The following is an 18,985-nucleotide window of genomic DNA, read 5'->3' as shown; positions in this document are numbered from 1 at the left end:
GCTAAAGGGGAAGAGATGGATAAGAGGTAAGGGGATTTTTTGTTGGAATTATTTAGAAATATATTCTGAACATATTTTTTATATATCCAATCTTTAATTTTTTCAAATAAGCAATCACTGAAAAATTAAGGGGGAGTAAACCACACAAATTAATGGATACTCTTTTTTTACTCCTCCCCTACATATGATTGTCATCATCAAAAAGGGGGAGAATGTGAAAGTATATATACAGGTTTTGATGAATTCAAAGTATTCACTTGATGAGCTCAGATTGATTAAAGGTCAAACAAACAAGATCAATAAAAGATAAGGCCTTTGTCAAATTTTTAAAAGAATCTCATATTCATTGCTATAAGTTTTTGGCCTCAAAGTTTGTTTTAAAATATTTTTATGAAAGATTGATCCGTTCAAAATAAAATATTTTTGAACTGGTAATCTTCTATGGTCAATTACAGAGACAGAATGCGCATGACTTTTTGAAAGTTTGAAATTTTTCGTTTGAGTTTTAAACTGTGTAATTGATTACCAAGATTCTATAATCGGTTACCGGCAAAGAGATTTCAGAAAAGCTTTGAAAAGACATGAGACTCTTCAAAAATATAATTGTGTAATTGATTACCAATAGAGAAGTTTCAGAAATTATTTTTGAAAAGACACATTTCTTCAAGTTGTTTTGAAGAGACATAACAGGGCCTACATATATGTGTCTTTACTAAGGGAAATCATAGATAGACCAGTTAATATCATACTTTTTTGCAAGAATGCTCCAATCATATGGGATTAACATAGGCTTAGAGGAACACTCAAACAAAGTTTATTTATCCCCAAGGCCTAGACTCTAAAAAGTACATAAGGGCCTTCCTCCTGATTTAAGTCCAACCGAAAAAATATTTTAAAACGTAGCCTCTATCTATGAACTTTACAAAACACACGACTCCTCGATTATTCTCAAAATAATTTTAACTCGTCTTCCCTCACAATGATTAAAGTTTTGAAACTAGCTATTCTCTATGACATGAACATTCAAAAAACTAAACAAGCTAGATACTTAAAAAAAACAAAACTTGTGGAATTTTGGTTTCCTATTATATAATTAAGGCAATGGTTATATTCCTTTATCTATCTATATGATTAACGTGAAGGGGTCAAGATATAGAGTTTGGTCTACAACACCAAATTCAATTCGTTATATATATATATATATATATATATATATATATATATATATATATTAGACTCGAAATTTCATAACTCAACGTCATTGCACTTTGTGAAATTCTTAGAAGCACGGATTGTCACAGTAATTAAAATGTGTAGTTAAAACAATTTGCTTAAATCCCTAAATACCATCAAAAGGGGACCAATACAAACTAACAATCAAACGTCTAAATTAACAATGAAAAAACCGCTCTCAGTGATAAAAGCATCTTTATATACTGAGAAATCTAATGACCTAATTATTATTCCTATTTTTCTTGTTTATTTTATTAATTGTAAAAACAGTCTTTTCTCCCTATTAAATAAATAATAAATAGATAAATAAACCCCTCTCTTATTTTCTGAAACTCACTATTCTAAAAACTTATATTTATTATTCATTCAAACCTTTATTTTTATTTAAATAAAAACGCAATTGTAATTAAAAAAAAAACCTTTTGATTAATTTTACAAAAAATGAGGTGTGGCAATAACAACATTGAGTGAGCTAACTAAGATGGCAATAACCCAACTCCCTCAAGACCTCATAGTGAACATTTTGTCGTTGTTTTTATTTTTGGTGAAGTTAAAATTAGATTTTAACATTTAATTAAATAAATATTTGAAAGTGAAAATTTTCATTTGATGGAAATTGAACTACTCTATTTAAACAAGGAAATTGAAATACAGGAAATTTAAATTACTTTGTTGGAACAAAATATTTAAAAATGAAAGAAATTCAATTGTAAGTAATTCAAATATCATGCATTTTAATTGCTTTGAATGTTAAAATTCTCCATCCAAATTCCAAATACAACATTAGTGTACAAACCAAGTTTTAAAAACAGATCAATCATTGATAGGGTTGAGGTCCTGGATTTATGGGTCACTAGTCGACATAATGAATTAGTAGTTGAACCACACAAATCAGTATAAGTAACATAAGATATAAAAAATATATTAATTTTCATAAGTTTAGTAATTAATTATGATAATTTGGTTGTAAGTTGAACCACTAAACAAATTTTAGGTTTTTTATTGAACTTTTGAGAGCATCATATTTTCTTTTTGTATTTTCATTAAATTTTTCATTTTTTAAAATAATTAATTTTGGTTTAATTAGGTTCACTAAATTAGCTTACTAGTTCAACCGAACTAGGTTACTGGTTTAACCATTGATTGATCGGGCCAAATTGGGACACATATGGTCAGACTAGGTTAACTGCATGACTTATCTTCCTTTCCTTACTTCTTGCAAGGGTTGATTCTAACCCTGGTCCCTATAGCTATTTGTAACAAGTAGAACCACTAAACCAAGTTAATTATTTTGTATGGTAGTAACATATATATATATATATATATATATATATATATATATATATATATATATATATATATATATATATATATATATATATATAGGTGGTTGAGATTAAAATATTTAAAAATCAAAATTAAAAATAATACAACCATTAAATCTCTAAACCATTCGTCAAACAAATCATGTCCTAAAATATTTAAATTAGCGTTAAGCCATCACCATCACCATGATTGTCACCACCTTTGCTGGTATGATCATTGCTATATTGACCACCTCCACCGCCATGATCATCGTCATCATCGATGATGTCGGTAGTGACAACGACAACGATCATAGTAGCAATGGTAGTGACAATTGATGATAATGGTGGTGGCAACGACAATCATGGTGGGGTTGCATTGGTAGTCGTGGTGGTGACAGCAACGGTGACGAAGGTGATGGCGGTAGACAATGGTGGTGGTGACGGTTGATGATCGAAATGATGGGGGCGATTATTATAGTGTTGACTACAACAGTGGTTATGGTGGTGACAATGACATTCATGATGGTGATGGATTAATTGAGATATTTTAGGAAATGATAATTAAGACCTTTATAGATTTGTTTGTTTTTGTTAATTTTTTTAAATTTGATGATATATTAAATTTTAATTTGAATTTTTAATATTTTAATCTCAAAGGTTTATTAATTTTCAGCTTAATAATTACAAGGTTAAATGTGATTTTAGTCCTCCAAACATTGTCTTTTGTCTATTGGATTTAGTCCTTCAAAAATAAATTCATTGCATTTGGTCACTAAAATTTTCAAAATTCTTCTATTAAATCCTTGTTATAAATCTGAAATAAAGTAAAAAATTCTGAACCATCAATTTAAAATTGAGAAAATCTAGGGTTCATATTAAATTTTCCACGATGGGAGACTTGTTATGGTTTGCCACTGTAGCCTTTGCCACGACAATGCTAACGTTAGAATGCTTAGTGCAGTCAAATGAAAGCTAATGTTAGTCATTAAAATATTACGCTCCTCTATTATTCTTTTTCTTTCCCAAATCCCAAATCTCTCTGAACCAGATTTCCTTCCGTCATCGACATCGTCAAAGCAGTGTTTGGCTTCTCTAGATAAAACGATCAAATCTTGATCCCGTGAGTTCATTTATGTTTTTTTGCTTCTTATTGTTAATTTTCCTTTTTGCATTCTTGTGTTCTAGGTTTGGGTTTAATTTTTTTGTTATCCATGCTTGTCCAAAATCCTCACTTGTCCTTGTTGAAAAGTATGTGTATTGTTCTTCTTGCTGGCTAGGGTTTTGAAATAACAACATTGGGTGACCCAACTAAGATGGCAATGGCCCAGCTCCCTCAGGACCTCATAGAAGAAATTTTGTCATGGCTTCCCGTCAAATCTCTTATGCGTTTCAGGTGCGTTTCTAGGACTTGGAATTCCCTCATCTTCCAAGCACACTTTATCAAATTGAACCTTGAAAGGTCATCTAGAAACACCCACGTCCTATTAAGGTGTCAAATTAATACTGTGTTTGAAGATATGAGGGATCTCCCAGGCATCGCCCCATGCTCTATATGTAGTTTACTTGAGAACCCATCATCCACTGTTGACAATGGTTGCCACCAGCTAGACAACAGATACTTATTTATAGGTTCCTGCAATGGGTTGGTTTGCTTGATTAATTTGGTTGCTAGAGGTGAATTCAGTGAATACCGGGTCTGGTTTTGTAACCTGGCCACAAGGATCATGTCTGAAGATTCACCACACTTATGTCTTCGCTCATGCAATTATAAACTTTGGTGGTATCAAGTGAAGTGTGGGTTTGGTTATGATGATCGGAGTGACACTTACAAGGTGGTGTTAGTCCTTTCGAATATTAAGTCACAAAATCGGGAGGTGAGAGTTCACAGCTTAGGTGACACTCATTGGAGAAAGGTTTTAACTTGTCCGGCATTCCCCATTTTGGGAGAAAAATGTGGACAACCTGTGAGTGGCACTGTTAACTGGTTCGCAATTCGCAAGTTGGGTTTTGATTATGAATGGGAAACTGTCACCGTCGATCAATTAGTAATTTTTTCATATGATCTAAACAAGGAGACATTCAAATATTTGCTGATGCCGAATGGTCTTTCTGAAGTTCCCCGTGGCCCTGAACTTGGGGTATTGAAGGGCTGCTTGTGTCTTTCTCATGTTCACCGGAGAACCCATTTCGTTGTTTGGCTAATGAGGGAATTTGGAGTTGAAAATTCTTGGACTCAATTGTTGAATGTAACTCTTGAGCTTCTTCAAGCCCCTCTGCCCTGTGTAATACTGAAGCTTCTGTGCATCTCTGAAAATGGTGATGTCCTGTTGCTGGCAAATTATATATCTTCAAAATTTATTCTCTATAATAAGAAAGATAATAGAATAGTCTATACTCAAGATTTCAACAACCAAGTGCCAATGTCCTCCCATGATTATATTCAAAGCTTGGTTTTGCCATATGGAAATTAAGGTACCGTACGTTTGCTTATATGAGTTTATGTTAAATTATGTAAGTGTTTTCAGAATCTTACCATTTATTGTATGCACATGACAGATTGTGTGGATATTTTGGGTTGTTCCTTACTTTGCTGGATGGTTCTATTGGCTATTGCTAATTGTGTGTTTGCTTTGGTTTTGGCTGCATTATCTTTTCCTGGCTCATACTTTGTTCTCATCTCCTTTAAATCCTCATAATTTTCTCTTGTAGTAGAATCTTAATTTTGTTATGGAAAATATTATGTTGGAAACATAAAAAATAGGCTAAAATATAATTTTGTTTCCTTATTTTTTCAAATCCATGATTTTAGTTCTCTAATTTTTAAATTGAGACATTTCGTTTCTCTTTTAAAAAATTTGCAAGTTTATTCCACATAACCAATATCAATCAAATGTTAAGTATGTACTTTTTAATTTTTTTTCTTTCAAATTAAGCTTATCAACAACTAAATAATTACAAAAAAATCTACCACATGGCTAACAAATTGACATGTGTCATTTAGCGTTTGAAATTGATCATAGGAACTAAAATTATGAAGTTTTTAAAAGTGAAGGACGAAATGTCTCAATCAAAAAATGAGGAAACTAAAATCATGATCTTTTTTTAAGTGGGAGATGAATGTCTGAATCAAAAATTAGGGAAACTAAACTCGCGAGTTTGAAAAGATAGAGTAACAAAAATTGCATTTGTTAATCTGTTCGACTAAACTATCACTTAATCGATGATGTGATACTCTACTAGTCTGACATGTCATCACTCAATGAATCCTTACTAACCGATGAGAAAACTGCATCATGTTCTTTTTAAATATTTTATTTATATAACAAAAAATAGGGAGAGGTGTCATATTTCAAGTAAGAACACTTAAATGACTTAATTATCATATATTTTCTCATCTCTTTAATTTCAAAAACGCATAGTGCATTTGTCTACCAAGAAACAAACTCTGTATTTTCAACTTCGAAGTAACCTTATTCCCTTTTCAAATGCACAATATTATGAGCTAATATGGCATAACACAACTAGCTTGTTTAAACCAAATTTTGGAGTCACAAGGCAACACAAACATAGATGATTTTGTGATGATCACATTCCACTGAGCAATTTTCTTTTCTTTCCAGAAGGAGAAGCACATTAAAAGTTAACTCCATTTTATTAGATAGAAATGTTTTTCAGACAAATTTGTTAGCAGTTTTGCTAATTCAAACAATGATCAAGTAAGTAAGGTTCACATATGAGACTTTTACTGTACAGTGTATACTCCATGACAAAAGATGCTTAGCATATGATTCTAAAGTATTGATAAAAAAATATAGATTCTCAAGTTCCCATCATTAATATAACCTCGTATCATTGTCTAGACATGACTGATGATGTCCTTGAGGATTCTGGTGCTGCAAACTTGTCTCCTTGTCAACAAGATAGGGTGAATATCAGAATATCAAAAGCTTGCTATGCCACTTAAGGGAAACAATGAATTTAAAAACTTCATTACAACTATAACATAATATAAAAACTTGGACATGGATTTATTAAATTCATCCAATGCATGCTTGTTTTTTCTGGCACTTTTAGTCATTGCTTTGCTGATGACATTACTTTTACTTATTTATGCAAAAATATACTTAAATAAGGATAATCTTTTTCTCTTGTATTTGTTGAGTATGTTTTGTATTTTCACGAATTATATAATTATTATGAAACAGTGCGTGTATACCACTAGGTTTCATGTTTAGTTCCTCTTCTTCTTTCCCAAATCTCTGAACTCGTTATCCCCTCTAGTGGCCATCTCTGGCTTCTCTAGTTCGCGATTCTCCCTTAAGAAATTTCAAGAAAAATCTCACCTTCATTGATATCCAACTCTTGGAATCATGCCATTACATTACGATCTCAATCAGTGAGTTGATTTTTGTTTTTTCTTCTTCTTCCTATTAACTCTTCCATTTTCTTCACTGTGTCGTTGTAGGTTTCAAATTGCTCTTTTTTTTGTTATCCATGCTTCATTGTAGAAAACTAAGATGAACATGACCAAACAGACGCTCCCTCGTGAACTCCTAGTGGAGATTTTGTCATGGCTTCCTGTTAAATCTCTCTTGCGCTTCAGATGCGTTTTCAAGGCTTGGAATTCGCTCAGTCTCCATTTTATGTTCGTTAAATTGCAACTTCAAAGCTCCCCCACCCTTACATCTTGTTAAGGTGTCAAGGTAACATCAAGGGTGATATTGGGGCTGTGGAAAGTTTGGCTTTCTGCTCTATACATGCTTTACTCGAGAATCCATCGTCTACTGTTGATGGTTAACACCACTTAGACCACAATTACTGATAGAGAGCACGATGATTCAACAACCAAACTTAAAAGGAAGATCAGTGCACCTGCATACCTGAAAGATTACATATAACGTCCTCTGCTGATGTGGCATTAGTGTCTCAGAGCTTTGTCTGCCATTACCCCTGTAGAAGCAAAGCTTCATGATGAATCAAGATTGATTCAAAGATGTTTTGATGATAACAAAGATGATCACAAAGGTGATGACAAAAACCTCAAAGGTCAAAGAATGAGTTCAAGATGTTCAAGATAGAATCAAGAACACTTCAAGATTAAAAAGGAAAGTTGATTTCAAGAATCAAGAATCAAGATTCAAGGATCAAGCTTCCAAGAATAAAGATCAAGATTCAAGACTCAAGAATCAAGACAAGACTTAATCAAGATAAGTATGAAAAGGTTTTTTCAAAAACTGGGTAGCACATAGATTTTTCTCAAAAACATGTTTACCAAAGAGTTTTTACTCTCTGGTAATGGATTACCAGATTATTGTAATCGATTACCAGTAGCAAAATGGATTTGAAAAAGTTTTCAAATGAATTTACAATGTTCCAATTGATTTCAAAAATCTGTAATCGATTACAATGTTTTGGTAATCGATTACCAGTGCCTTTGAACGTTAAAATTCAAATTCAAATGTGAAGAGTCACATCCTTTCACATAAAAGCTTTGTGTAATCGATTACATTGATTTGGTAATCGATTACCAGTGATTGTTTCCAAATACATCAAAAGATGTAACTCTTCAAATGATTTTTGACTTTTTCAAATTGGTTTTAAGTTTTTCTAAAAGTCACAACTCTTCTAAATGGTTTTCTTGACCAGACATGAAGAGTCTATAAAAGCAAGGCTTTGTTTTGCATTTGACAACTAATTCAATACAATCCTTTACAAGCCTTGAATCTCTTTGAACTTCTTTTTCTTCTTCGTTTTGCCAAAAGCTTTCCAAAGTTTTATGGTTTTCTAAACCTTGAAAACTGTGTTATTCATTCTTTTCATCTCTTCTCCCTTTGCCAAAAAGAATTCGCCAAGGACTAACCGCCTGAATTCTTTTTGTGTCTCTCTTCTCCTTACTCCAAAAAGAAAAAAGGACTAACCGCCTGAATTCTTTTGTGTCTCCCTTCTCCCTTGTCAAAGAATTCAAAATGATACAGTTTGAGAATTCTTTTGATTCTTCCCTTTCCCTTATACAATAGTTTTCTTCTGAGAATTCTTTTGTATCCCCATTCACTAAGTATCAAAGGTTTAACCGCCTGAGATCTTTGTCTTAATACATTGGAGGGTACAACCTTTGTGGTACAAGTAGAGGGTACATCTACTTGGGTTTGATTGAGAACAAGAGAGGGTACATCTCTTGTGGATCGGTTCTAGTGGAGGGTACATCCACTAGTTTGTTCAAAGAGAACAAGGGACGGTACATCACTTGTGGATCTTTGCTTGTAAAAGGATTTTTACAAGTTGAAAAGAAATCTCAAGGACCGCAGGTCGCTTGGGGACTGGATGTAGGCACAGGTTGTTGTCGAACCAGTATAAAAACTCTTGTGTGTTTGTCTCCTTCTTCCCTACTCTTTTAATTTCCGTTGTGCACTTTAAATATTCCCGCTTTTACTTTTGGTTAAGTTTCTTTTCTATTCTTCATTTACTTAACAATATAGTAAAAGTCTTAGAAGAATAAATTTTTTAATTAGTAAAGGTTTAGGAATAATTAATTCAACCACCCCTTTCTTAATTATTCTAAGGCCACTTGATCCAACAACCCCATCACTGCATTTTTATTTTGCAAATTCTGTTATACCTTGTCTACACAGAATTACAAATTCTGCTAGTATTATCTCAGTATAAATATTAGCTCAATGTAAGAAGGCCGACATAATGAAAATCACTACTTCCCTTATTCTATTCTCTGTTCTTATGATGAATTGGCCCTCGAAACCAGCTTTTATCTTGTTTCTTAGCGTTTTGGTGCTTTCATTGAAAGATATCCATGGCAGAGTCCACGAGATCCAAAGCCAACTCCAATCTTCTGGAGGACGCTATCACGAAGCTCACCATCTCCCTCAATGATACTTTTCACAAGCTCACCCAAAAAATCAACAAGTTCATTCACCACTTGCAAAATCAAGGACCAAACAGTCACTCACCTTCATCTTCATCCGCCATTCCCTCTTTTGTGACTTCTCCTTCTTCACATCGTATGAAGTTGGATGTTCCAAGGTTTGATGGCACTAACCCGCTTGGTTGGATCTTTAAGATCAATCAGTTCTTCGAATATCATGCGACACTGGAGCATGAACGCCTGACGTTTAGCATGATTCCAGTGGAGGACTAGCAACGACCAATTGACATCTTGGTCAGATTTTATCCAAGCCCTGCAATCTCTGTTTGCCCCTTCACAATATGAGAATCCTATCGATGCATTATTCAAATTAACGCAGAAGGGAACAGTCAATTCTTACCTCTCTGAGTTTGAGGACCTTGCGAATCGTATTGTTGGCTTGCCATCTCTCTTTCTCTTGTGTTGCTTCGTCTCGAGATTGTCCCCACAGATACGCCGGGAAGTCCAAGCTCTCCAACCCTTAACGATGGCTCAGGCGGCGGGGTTGGCGCGCTTACAAGAAAAGAAACTCCTAGATGCTCTTCGATAGGTGTACAACAAGTTTGGCCCCCTCACCCTTCACTTATGGTGACCTAGACCCTCCCCACACGAACCCCCTCGAGCTCTACAATTTCCTCACCCACTCCAAGCCCGTCGTTGCTCCCCACGCCCTTAAAATTGCTATCCCTTAACCTTATTCTTCTCAATTGCCTTTCATCGGCGGAAATGGCCTCCCGACGAGACAGAGGTTTGTGCTTCAACTGCGATGAAAATTTTCATTGCGGGCACATATGCTCGTCTAGGGTATTTCTGTTGATTTCAGATGAAGATGAAGCCCCTTTTGAAGCCAATGTGACCCGAGAGCAACCACCCGACCCACCCGATGACCCAAACCCCACTCTGGCCCAAATCAACTTCCATTCCCTTTTGGGCCACATCGCACCTGAGACGTTGCGTCTATTGAGTTATATCGACACACTCCCCATGGTGATTTTAGTTGATGGGGGTAGTACCCACAACTTTATTCAAGCACCTCTGGCTAAGTTGTTGGGCCTGTCTTCAAAAGCTACACCTCTTCTGAGTGTCATGGTGGGTAACGGCCAACATTTAAACTGTGATCAGCTTTTTTGAACAAAGAGAATCGCTAAGGCACTGGACCCTTTTGACAATCTCTTGATTTTTTTAAAAAGAGAAACGTTAAGGCGTTGGATCTTTAACGATCTCTTATTTTTGAAAAGACAGAAACGTTAAGGCGTTGAACCTTTAATGATATCTTTTTTTTTGAAAGGAGAGAAAAGTTAAGGCGTTGGATCTTTAATGATCTCTTGGTTTCTGAAAAGAAAGAAAAGTTCAGGCCTTAGACCTTTAATAATCACTTGATTTTGAAAGGAGAGAATCATTATGGCGTCGGACCTTTAACGATCTATTGATTTTATGGAAGGAGAGAAATGTTAAGGCGTTGGACCTTTAACAATCTCTCCCTTTTTGGGGTCGACAAAAGTGTGGCTTTTGTTCCTATGTATCCTCAATTGCGGTGAGGAAATCAGACCTACGTAGTTCTTTAAGAACTAAACATTGATTATTTATCAACTCATTTATAAGAACTTTTAAAGTAAAGTGTTCGATTGGAGCTTATTTACCCTTTTTTTATTACCCGAGGTTACAGTGTGAATGATCGGTTGAATTTTATTTTAACAGTGATTAACCGAGATTACAACACAAATGATCGGTTGAAATTCATTTTATCATTTATTATGCGAGATAACGGCTTAAACGATCGGTCGAAGCTTGTTAAAATCCAAAGAAAAGGATATCGAAAGTAAACAAGATGAAGGTGAAAGCATACAAAACAAGATTGGACCACTAAGGGTGCATAGATTGAATTGAAAGCTTCGAAATCAAAAACTAACCGGTTGAAGCTCGACGAACGATGAAGAATGTACGAAGAACACGGAAGAAACTTTCACGAAATTGATCTTGGAAATGTCTCGGAAGTGTTACGGAAGTGTCTTGGCTTGGATTTTTCCCTTCTTTCTTCTTCTACTCACTAATTTTAAGTGATTTCTGAGCTATCAAGGTGTTGAACTCCTCAAACCCAGCCCCCTCACGTCATTTTATAAGAAAATGGGGGAGGTGGTTGCCGCCCGGCTCGCTCAGGCAAGCTGGGTTGCTTCCACCTGAAGCAATCCCCTTTCCAAAATATTCTAGATGGCCTTAGATGGGCCCAAATGCTAGGTATACCCCCATTTTGATTAGTGCACCCCCATTTTTGTGTTTTTAGCTGATTTCTTTCCAAAACATCCTGAAACTTTATGGATTACGTAGCGGTGAGTGTCAAGCATCTCAAAGTGGTCAATTAAGGTCTGCATGCCGACAAACAATTGTCCCTGGACGAAATTAGAGTATAAAAGTTGCCCCTATTTACTTATCCTTTATTGGAGATAAAAGGGAAGTAAAGATAAAACACTAATTTCGTTTGAGCTGAATCTTCACCCGACTGACCAATAGCTCAATCAGCAAAACCTGTCAATCAGAAAGAGCATAAAAGACATCAGGTGCACAACAAAAAGCCTTGGTACTTTGAAATTGATAAAAACAGATAATCATGACGGTCTCCGCATGCTATCAAACTTGTTGGTCTCTAGATAGCAAAAAGGAGTCTTTGTGCATCATCGAACTTGACTGTCTTTGGGTGACAAAGGAAAGTCTTTGCGTGTCATTGGACTTAATTGTCTCTAGATGACAAAAGAGAGTCTTCATGGGTCATCGGACTTGACTATCTTTGGATGACAAAAGGAACTATAACAATCTCAAAAAACAATTAGAAACAAACGACCATCATTGTCCCTGCACACCATCGGATTCGTTTGTCTCTGGATGGGAAAAGGGACTTTGATAGTCTCAGAACAATGAAAGCTAGTGACCATTACGGTCCCCGTATGTTATCGGACTCGTTTGTCTCTGGATAGCAAAGTGAGCCTACAATAGACTCGGTCGATAAACATTTAGTCTTCGACAAAAGGGCGCAAATGACCACATTGGTCTCGGCGTGTCAACGGGCTTGCTTGCCTTGGATTGACGAAAGGTGGCGGATGACTATGATTCGTCTCCGCATGCTATCAGACTTGGTTGTCTCAGGATAGCAAAGTGCGGATGACCATAATTTGTCTCCGTGTGTCATCGGACTTGCTCATCTATGGATGATGGAAGTGAGACTAAAGTAGTCTCGGACTTTCCATTAGGTGGTGCATTGTTGCGAGGCAAGCCATATGGCGAGAAAGCATGCTTGTTTTGAATTTGAACATAATGGGGGCCGCTCACACCTACCAACTCTTTGCTTCCTTGACCTACCCTATCCAAGGTCGGATGATTTATTTGGTTGAGGCCAAATCGGGGGGTCGGCTCCACCTCAACAACAGTGCATGTAGCGGTAACGATAGCCACATTGACTTGCATTATCTTTTCCTTGCTCATTATGGCCTCCATCATTGTGATCATTTGCTCTTTCAGGGCCTCCATGTCGGCCTTCATCTGCTCTTGCACCTCCTCTATTTCTCCCATTACCCTAGTTGTAGCACACGTTCGGTAAGGGCATCGTAAAACTTTCACAGATTTGATCACGGAAACATCTCTGAAGCGTTATAGAAGAATCTCGGCTTGTATTTTTCCCTTCTTTCTTCTTCTCCTCACTAATTTTAAGTGATTTATGAGCTATCAAGGTGTTGAACCCCTCAAACTCAGCCCCCTCGCACCATTTTATAAGAAAATGGGGGAGGTGGTTGCTGCCCAGCTCGCTTGGGTTGCTTCCACCTGAAGCAATCGCCTTTCCAGAATATTCTGGATGGGCCCTAATGCTAGGTACACCCCCCCCCCAGTTTGATTTGTGCACCCCAATTTTTTGTTTTTTAGCTTACTTCTTTCCCAAACATCTTGAAACTTTATGGATTACGCGGCGGCGAGTGTCAAGCATCTCAAAGTTGTCAATTAACCTCCACATACCGTCAAACAATTGTCCCTAGACGAAATTTAGGTATGACACCCATGTATAAGTCTTTTCTCCTCCCTTGTTCTACTAGTCAAGAAGCACGATGGGTCTTGGCGTCTATGTGTGGACTATCGGGCATTAAATGCGATAACGATTAAAGACCGTTACCCTATTCCCACCATTCACGAGCTATTAGATAAATTGGGAGGCGGAAGCTGGTTCTCTAAAATATATAGAATAGGACTCATGTGAGAAAAATTAAAAACAATCATTAGATTATGCTTAAAAATAATAGGTGGTTGAGATTAAAATATTTAAAAATCAAAATTAAAAATAATACAACCATTAAATCTCTAAACCATTCGTCAAACAAATCATGTCCTAAAATATTTAAATTAGCATTAACCCATCACCATGATTGTCACCACCTTTGCTGGTATGATCGTTGCTATATTCACCACCTCCACCGCCATGATCATCGTCATCATGAACGATGGCGGTAGTGTCGACGACAACGATCATGGCAGCAATGGTAGTGACAATTAAAGACAATTGATGACAATAGCAGCAATGGTAGTGACAATTTGATGATATATTAAATTTTAATTTGAATTTTTAATATTTTAATCTCAAATGTTTATTATTTTTAACCTTAATAATTACATGGTTAAATATGATTTTAGTCCTCCAAACATTGTCTTTTGTCTATTGGATTTAGTCCTTCAAAAATAAATTCATTGCATTTGGTCCCTAAAATTTTCAAAATTCTTTGATTAAATCCTTTATTTAACTTCGTTATATTCTTTTACCTGTAAGTTACCTTGACGGCCTATTATTCTTTTTCTTTCCCAAATCCCAAATCTCTCTGAACCCGATTTCCTTCCCGTCATCGACATCGTCAAAGCAGTGTTTGGCTTCTCTAGATAAAACGATCAAAGTGCTTTTTCCTTAGAATTTTTGTTTGAGAAAAGTCTAACCTTGATTGAACTCCAAACTCTCGAAATCACATCATTACTAACATCAGGTTTCATTTCGTCAATCTTGATCCCGTGAGTTCATTTATGTTTTTTGCTTCTTATTGTTAATTTTCCTTTTTGCATTCTAGTGTTCTAGGTTTGGGTTTAATTTTTTTGTTATCCATGCTTGTCCAAAATCCTCACTTGTCCTTGTTGAAAAGTATGTGTATTGTTCTTCTTGCTGGCTAGGGTTTTGAAATAACAACATTGGGTGACCCAACTAAGATGGCAATGGCCCAGCTCCCTCAGGACCTCATAGAAGAAATTTTGTCATGGCTTCCCGTCAAATCTCTTATGCGTTTCAGGTGCGTTTCTAGGACTTGGAATTCCCTCATCTTCCAAGCACACTTTGTCAAATTGAACCTTCAAAGGTCATCTAGAAACACCCACGTCCTATTAAGGTGTCAAATTAATACTGTGTTTGAAGATATGAGGGATCTCCCAGGCATCGCCCCATGCTCTATATGTAGTTTACTTGAGAACCCATCATCCACTGTTGACAATGGTTGCCACCAGCTAGACAACAGATACTTATTTATAGGTTCCTGCAATGGGTTGGTTTGCTTGATTAATATGGTTGCTAGAGGTGAATTCAGTGAATACCGGGTCTGGTTTTGTAACCTGGCCACAAGGATCATGTCTGAAGATTCACCACACTTATGTCTTCGCACATGCAATTATAAACTTTGGTGGTATCAAGTGAAGTGTGGGTTTGGTTATGATGATCGGAGTGACACTTACAAGGTGGTGTTAGTCCTTTCGAATATTAAGTCACAAAATCGGGAGGTGAGAGTTCACCGCTTAGGTGACACTCATTGGAGAAAGGTTTTAACTTGTCCGGCATTCCCCATTTTGGGAGAAAAATGTTGACAACCTGTGAGTGGCACTGTTAACTGGTTCGCAATTCGCAAGTTGGGTTTTGATTATGAATGGGAAACTGTAACCGTCGATCAATTAGTAATTTTTTCATAAGATCTAAACAAGAAGACATTCAAATATTTGCTGATGCCGAATGGTCTTTCTCAAGTTCCCCGTGGCCCTGAACTTGGGGTATTGAAAGGCTGCTTGTGTCTTTCTCATGTTCACCGGAGAACCCATTTTGTTGTTTGGCTAATGAGGGAATTTGGAGTTGAAAATTCTTGGACTCAATTGTTGAATGTAACTCTTGAGCTTCTTCAAGCCCATCTGCCATGTGTAATACTGAAGCCTCTGTGCATCTCTGAAAATGGTGATGTCCTGTTGCTGGCAAATTATATATCTTCAAAATTTATTCTCTATAATAAGAAAGATAATAGAATAGTCTATACTCAAGATTTCAACAACCAAGTGCCAATGTCCTCCCATGATTATATTCAAAGCTTGGTTTTGCCATATGGAAATTAAGGTACCGTACGTTTGCTTATATGAGTTTATGTTAAATTATGTAAGTGTTTTCAGAATCTTACCATTTATTGTATGCACATGACAGATTGTGTGGATATTTGGGGTTGTTCCTTACTTTGGTGGATGGTTCTATTGGCTATTGCTAATTGTGTGTTTGCTTTGGTTTTGGCTGCATTATCTTTTCGTGGCTCATACTTTGTTCTCATCTCCTTTAAATCCTCATAATTTTCTCTTGCAGTAGAATCTTATTTTTTGTGGAAAATATTATGTTGGAAACATAAAATGTAGGCTAAAATGTAATTTTTATCTCTTTATCATGATTTTAGTCCTCTAATTTGTAAATTGAGACATTTCGTTTCACTTTTAAACAATCTTCGATTTTAATTCACATAACCAATATCTAAAGTTAACTATGTACATTTTGTTGACCCATGTCATGGATTTTTTGTAATTATTTAGTTCGTGTGTCATTCAGCGATTGAATTTGGTCATAAGAATTAAAGTTATGAATTTTTTAAAAGTGAAAGACGAAATTTCTCAATTAAAAAATCAGGAAACTAAAATCATGATTTTTTTTAAAGTGGGAGATGGATGACTGAATTAAAAAAATAGTGAGGCTAAACTTGTGGTTTGAAAAGATAGAGCAACAAAACATGAAATTTAGCAACAAACTAAATAAGATGGCTTGAATAACTTTTACTACCGGTAAAATAAGTCACATCTTTATTTTACTACCCGCTGTCACATTTTGCTCGACTTTACTACCCGCCGTTAGCGATGATCTATTAATGTGTTCGACTATACTATCACTTCATCAATGATGTGATACTCTACTAGCCTATCTCGTTCTCACTTAATGGATCCTTACTAACCAGATATGGAGGAGTTAACGATGGAACCAATTAGTCACACTTTTTGTACATGTAGAGACTAAATTCAAAATTTTCAACTTTTAAGGATCAATTTGTCAGTATTTTACACTTTCAGGGATCAAAATAGGTATTTATTCTCAAATTCAATTATATTTTCAAGTATTAAAAATATACTTAATTCAAAAGAAAATTAAAGAAACCTTACAAGAAAGAGATCCATATAACCAAAAGGTGAATCCAGCTGATGCTGAAGTCATCTTACTAGAGAACATTTTTCCTAAGTCAATTGCACTGATTATAAAAAAAAGATAACACAGTAACATAAAGTTGTTTTGGAAAGGAAAATTTAACTTTATTGAGGAATACACACCTCTAGTAGTAAGTATTTACTTGAAAAACTAAGTCCAATCGTCTCTGGGTTCGAATAAAATACAATAAATATCCATATAAAATGCCAAACAAAAATATACACCGGGAATGAGTTATCACATTCCTATGAATTAAGAACTAAGAGCATTCAACTCAATACATACGTCATCATCACTTCACAAAAATCATACACTAACGTTCGCACTCATTCAAGACCACACACTTCAGAAACAACACTAAGTCTCAATTTGCAACTCAATGAAAAACCAAACACAAGCATTATGCAACTGATATATTAGACTCAAGTCTACATGCAATATGGTACCATTTTCAGTGAAAAACCTCGTCGGACACTTAGGAGTACATGATAAGACATGTCACACAATGGGTAAGTCAGGTCACTCCTTACTAAGTGAAATCATAGGCATACCAGTTATGGTCACACATTTTTTCGATAATGCTCCAATCATATGGGATTAACATAGGCTTAGAGGAACACTCAAACCGAGTATATTTATCCCAAAGGCCTAGACTTCGGAGAGTACATGAAGGTCTCCCTCCTGATTAAGTCCGACCTAGAAAACATTTTAACACACACACTATCTATGAATTATAAAAAACCCACGACTCCTCAATTGTTCTCAAAATATTTTTCACTCGTCGCGCCTCATAGTGATTAATTTTTGAAACTATTCTCTGTGACATGAACATTCTATAAACAAAACAAGCTAGATACTTAAAAAAAACTAAACCCTTGGAATTTTTATTTCTTATCATATAATTAGGGCAATGGTTATATTTCTCTATCTGTCTATATGATTAACGTGAAGGGGCCAAGGTATAGAGTTTCGTAACAAATCAACTAAATAACTAAAAGTCAATGGGATGAAAGGCAAGGCAGAGGGAGTTCATAAGTCAAAGGAAAAACAATTGTATAACGTCTAGAACACCAAATTCAATTTGTTACACACACGTAAACACACACACACACACCCCACAAAAATATATATTAGACACGAAATTTTATAACTCAACGTCATTGCACTTTGTAAAATTCTCAGAAGCACGGATTGTCATAGTAATTCAAATGTGTAGTTGAAACAATTTATTAAAATCCCTAAATACCATCAAAAGGGGACCAATACAAACTCACAATCAAACATCTAAATTAACAATGGAAAACAAAAATTATCATGCAAGAAAAAGAATGTCTCACTCCCTCTTACATTAAACCGCTCCTTACTTAATTTATGGGTCACTAGTCGAAATAATGAATTAGTAGTTGAACTGCTAAATCATTATAAGTAACATAAGATATAAAAAAATATATTAATTATGTCATATGTTTAGTAATTCATTATGATTGTTTGGTTGTAAGTTGAACCACTAACAAGTTTTAGGTTTTATGTTGAACTTTTGAAAGCATCAAATTTTCTTTTTGTATTTTCATTAAATTTTTCATTTTTTAATACAATTAATTTTGGTTCAATCAGATTAACCAAATCAGCTCACTAGTTCAACTGAACTGGGTCACTGGTTTAACCATTGATTGTTCGGGTCAAATTGGGACACATATGGTCAAACTAGGGTAACTGCATGACTTATCTGATATGCAAACTTACTCAATCAGACCTCTGATTCAGAGTCAAATTGGTTGGGTAGGTTTGAGTTTTATAACAAGGGTTAACTAATTTTTAGTCCATAAATTTTTTCAAATTTTGGGTTTTAGTCCTTAAACAAAATTTTGACCAGTCAAGGTTTTTGAACATTTTTTCCCATCAAGGTTTTAGTTCGTATTGTCTATCTGAGCCATTAAATGATGATGTGGCAATAATTTTATTATTATTTTGTTTCATTTTGTGGCTGGTAATTTTTAAAAGAATTAAATAGGTTTTGATGACTAA

The 18,985-nt window shown here is 35.3% G+C and overlaps 1 protein-coding gene across 1 annotated transcript; it reads left to right on the top strand.

Annotated features, from left to right (window-relative positions):
• The first annotated feature begins 3,853 nt into the window (after positions 1 to 3,853).
• On the top strand, positions 3,854 to 5,011 carry LOC114398556 (F-box/kelch-repeat protein At3g23880-like). The gene has a single exon (XM_028360741.1). It carries the CDS (start codon positions 3,854 to 3,856, stop codon positions 5,009 to 5,011), a length of 1,158 nt encoding a protein of 385 aa, XP_028216542.1.
• Positions 5,012 to 18,985: the final 13,974 nt, after the last annotated feature.

The sequence above is a fragment of the Glycine soja genome, chromosome 19 (assembly GCF_004193775.1).
Source record: "Glycine soja cultivar W05 chromosome 19, ASM419377v2, whole genome shotgun sequence".
NCBI lineage: Eukaryota > Viridiplantae > Streptophyta > Magnoliopsida > Fabales > Fabaceae > Glycine > Glycine soja.
This window is presented reverse-complemented; position numbering and strand designations above follow the sequence as displayed.

Bases quoted from the DNA above. Each gene is read 5' to 3' on its own strand.
- LOC114398556 (XM_028360741.1), top strand. From the start codon at position 3,854: ATGGCAATGGCCCAGCTCCCTCAGGACCTCATAGAAGAAATTTTGTCA.